General features: G+C 36.4%; 1 protein-coding gene across 2 annotated transcripts in view; it reads left to right on the top strand.

Annotated features, from left to right (window-relative positions):
• Nucleotides 1–2,799, top strand: part of LOC105817320 (BMP/retinoic acid-inducible neural-specific protein 3-like) — a 525,800-nt gene that overhangs the window by 414,311 nt on the left and 108,690 nt on the right. For both annotated transcript variants that reach the window (XM_012652978.1, XM_012652979.1), the window contains exon 5: nucleotides 2,187–2,292. In XM_012652978.1, coding sequence (XP_012508432.1) covers nucleotides 2,187–2,292 — 106 coding nt within the window. The remainder of the gene's footprint in view (nucleotides 1–2,186; nucleotides 2,293–2,799) is intronic.

The following is a 2,799-nucleotide window of genomic DNA, read 5'->3' as shown; positions in this document are numbered from 1 at the left end:
ACTCAGTATCGTCACTGGGAGACAGGAGGTAGGGGAAAATTCAAGGTTAGTGTGGTGTTAGGGAAAAAGTAATGGCTTGCCCATGAAAAACCACATCGTCACTGTTGCTGCACACTCACAGTCAGTCTTGGTTATGACAAAGGATTTATTATCTAGAAAATATGATAGAGTTGTAATGATACAAATTAAACACACACTCAATGCATCTAAGCTCATGTGTCTATTTCCTTGTCTTTGATTATCGCCTATAAGTCGATGGCTCCCACATTAATAGTCCTACCTTTGACATACTTCTAGGACATAGACTTGTATTGTCACTCCTTGTATTAAATGATTCCATCAAAGCAAGTCAGCACGTCCAAAATTGTGCTCCCTCACATGTGCTTGGCAGCGGAGCTCTGTTACTCCCTATTTTGCTGTTATCACTCATGCTAGAAACCTCAATGGCTTTTCCTTTCCTCCATCAATGTTCATTTTCAGTGTTTCATAATCTTGCTATTTCCGATTGTCTTTTATAATATACCTTCTTCAGATAAATCTTACTGTCAATGCTGAGTTTATGCGTTGATCGTATCAATCATGGCCTCCATGTCGTTCTTGCTTCATGCTGGGAAGTTTGCCCTCATGCTGCCTCCTCTCTCTTAATCAGCGTCCGTGGGCTTACACAAGACCCTGACATGTTCTATGTCTATGTGAATGAACAGAAATAGGCAACATTCCCTGCACTTTTGGAGCTTGCATTCTACTGGAAGGTTTCAACAATAATCAGGATAAATGAATAAATTAAAAAGCATGTTAGAAACTGACAACTACTGTGAAAAAAGAAGAGCAAGGTCAGAAGAAAAAAATATGGTGAGAAGAGGTAGAGGTATTCATGTTAGGTTATTTCAAGTAGTCCTTGAGGATGATATTTGAGCAAAGACTTAAAGGAAGTGAAGAAATAAGCTAAAAATATTTTGAGGAAAAGCATCCCAGATACTGGAACAGCAAGTCAAAGACCTCAGGTAGGAGGATGCCTGGTGTGCTGCAGATCCAGCAGAGAAGCCAGTGGGGTGGGGACGAAGTAAATAAGGAAAAGAAGAGAGCAGATGAGTTTGGAGAGGTAACAGGGAGCCGGAAAATATGGCTTCTTTCTAGTCCTGTATAAGGTTCTAGCTTTTACCCCGAGCAAAATGGGACGTCATTACAGGGCTGTAAAAAGTGAAATAAAATGATCTGAATTGTGCTTTGCAAAGACCATTCCTGTTGTTGAGAGGAGAATATCTTGTTACAAACCTAAAGATCATTGCAATACTGCTCTGCTTTAAACTTTTTTTTAACTATCTTCAGGATAAATTTTCAGTTTCATATAATCAATTAAATTTAGTCTCCTCATTTCCTGATACTGTCCATCCCAAGACGGCCATAGAAAAATGAGTCTACATGTGAGATTCCATAATTAAGTATTAAACCCGTACAAGGCAAACCAACATTGTATAGAAACGGTAAAATAATACAGGTGGAAATGATCAAGGACTACTTCGTGTAGCTGTTTGAATATGAGCTTTATCTTGAGGATTGATAAAATCAATTAGTCAAAACTGAGAATGTTGGTCTTTCTAGCCCAAGTATTGTGGCGTGGAGGATGTTGTAGGCAAAGGCATAAAATGAAGAAGGTCTGGCTGGGCGTGGAGAGAACCTCCCCGTTGGGGAGAAGTGGGAGACATGGAAGCCAAACAGAGAGTTTAGACTCTCAAATCAATATAAAAGGGGGAAACTTTGTAGATTTTTAAGTAGAAGAATAAAATAATAAAATCAGTTTTAAGACAGTAGCCTGGCTGATGGCTCTGGTTGATTGATGAAAAACAAACACAAACAATTGCTCTCCAACTTAAGGACTGTGCCCTTGTTATATCCTGGGTAAAATTAGTGACCTCATATGAGTTATGCTTTTGACCAAAGAAGGTTTCTATTATTTTCCTAGGAGATTTATGTCTGACCAAAGGAAAGAAAATAGATTTGAAGACAAAGGGAGTTATTGTTCTCCTCTGTGCTTAGGTGTGTGTATTGTTGGTGTGTATCAGATCCTAGACCTTTCAGTGATATTTACCATCAAACGTATAATATTAGTGTGTGACAACTACATTGAACCAAAAGGACATTGTAAAGTTTGATTTATATAATCAAGTTGATGTTTTGTTCGTCAGGTAACAGAAACAAGGACGGGTCCTCTTGGCTGCAGTAACTATGACAACCTAGATTCTGTCAGTTCTGTTCTGGTTCAGAGTCCTGAGAATAAGATTCAGTTACAAGGTATGTAGGTAAAATTTCATTAATTTTCTATAAGCCCGGATGACAATTATCCAGTTGTGATTTCTTTTCTATTTTTTTTTAAATAAGCTACACATACAACACTAGGCTGTAAAATCTCTTGTAAAAGGCTAATTTCACAATTTTTAACTGATACAAACTTTCTAGGTCAGATAAAAATATCAAAATTCACTTTTTGTCTCAAATTAAGTAATATATAGCAATTGAAAATTTATCCTGATGATATTTTTCTTACATCTAGTAATCATGTTGTTTCAATATGTAACAGTTTCTTCATAGGCTTAGCTGAGCTTTGACTTTTTTCTTATAGATTCTTGTAAAAGTTGTAACCACATTTACGCACAGTGTAAAATGAAGTGTTGACATTTTACATTTAAGTTAATGTAGCAGTCAAGGCTACATTTGTCTTCTGATAAATACAAATATACTTAGGAATATGTTAAAAAAATACTTACATTCGTATTATTTTCATTTTAAAGATAGATTTTG

The sequence above is a fragment of the Propithecus coquereli genome, unplaced genomic scaffold, assembly GCF_000956105.1.
Source record: "Propithecus coquereli isolate 6110/MARCELLA unplaced genomic scaffold, Pcoq_1.0 Scaffold406, whole genome shotgun sequence".
Taxonomy (NCBI): domain Eukaryota; kingdom Metazoa; phylum Chordata; class Mammalia; order Primates; family Indriidae; genus Propithecus; species Propithecus coquereli.
This window is presented reverse-complemented; position numbering and strand designations above follow the sequence as displayed.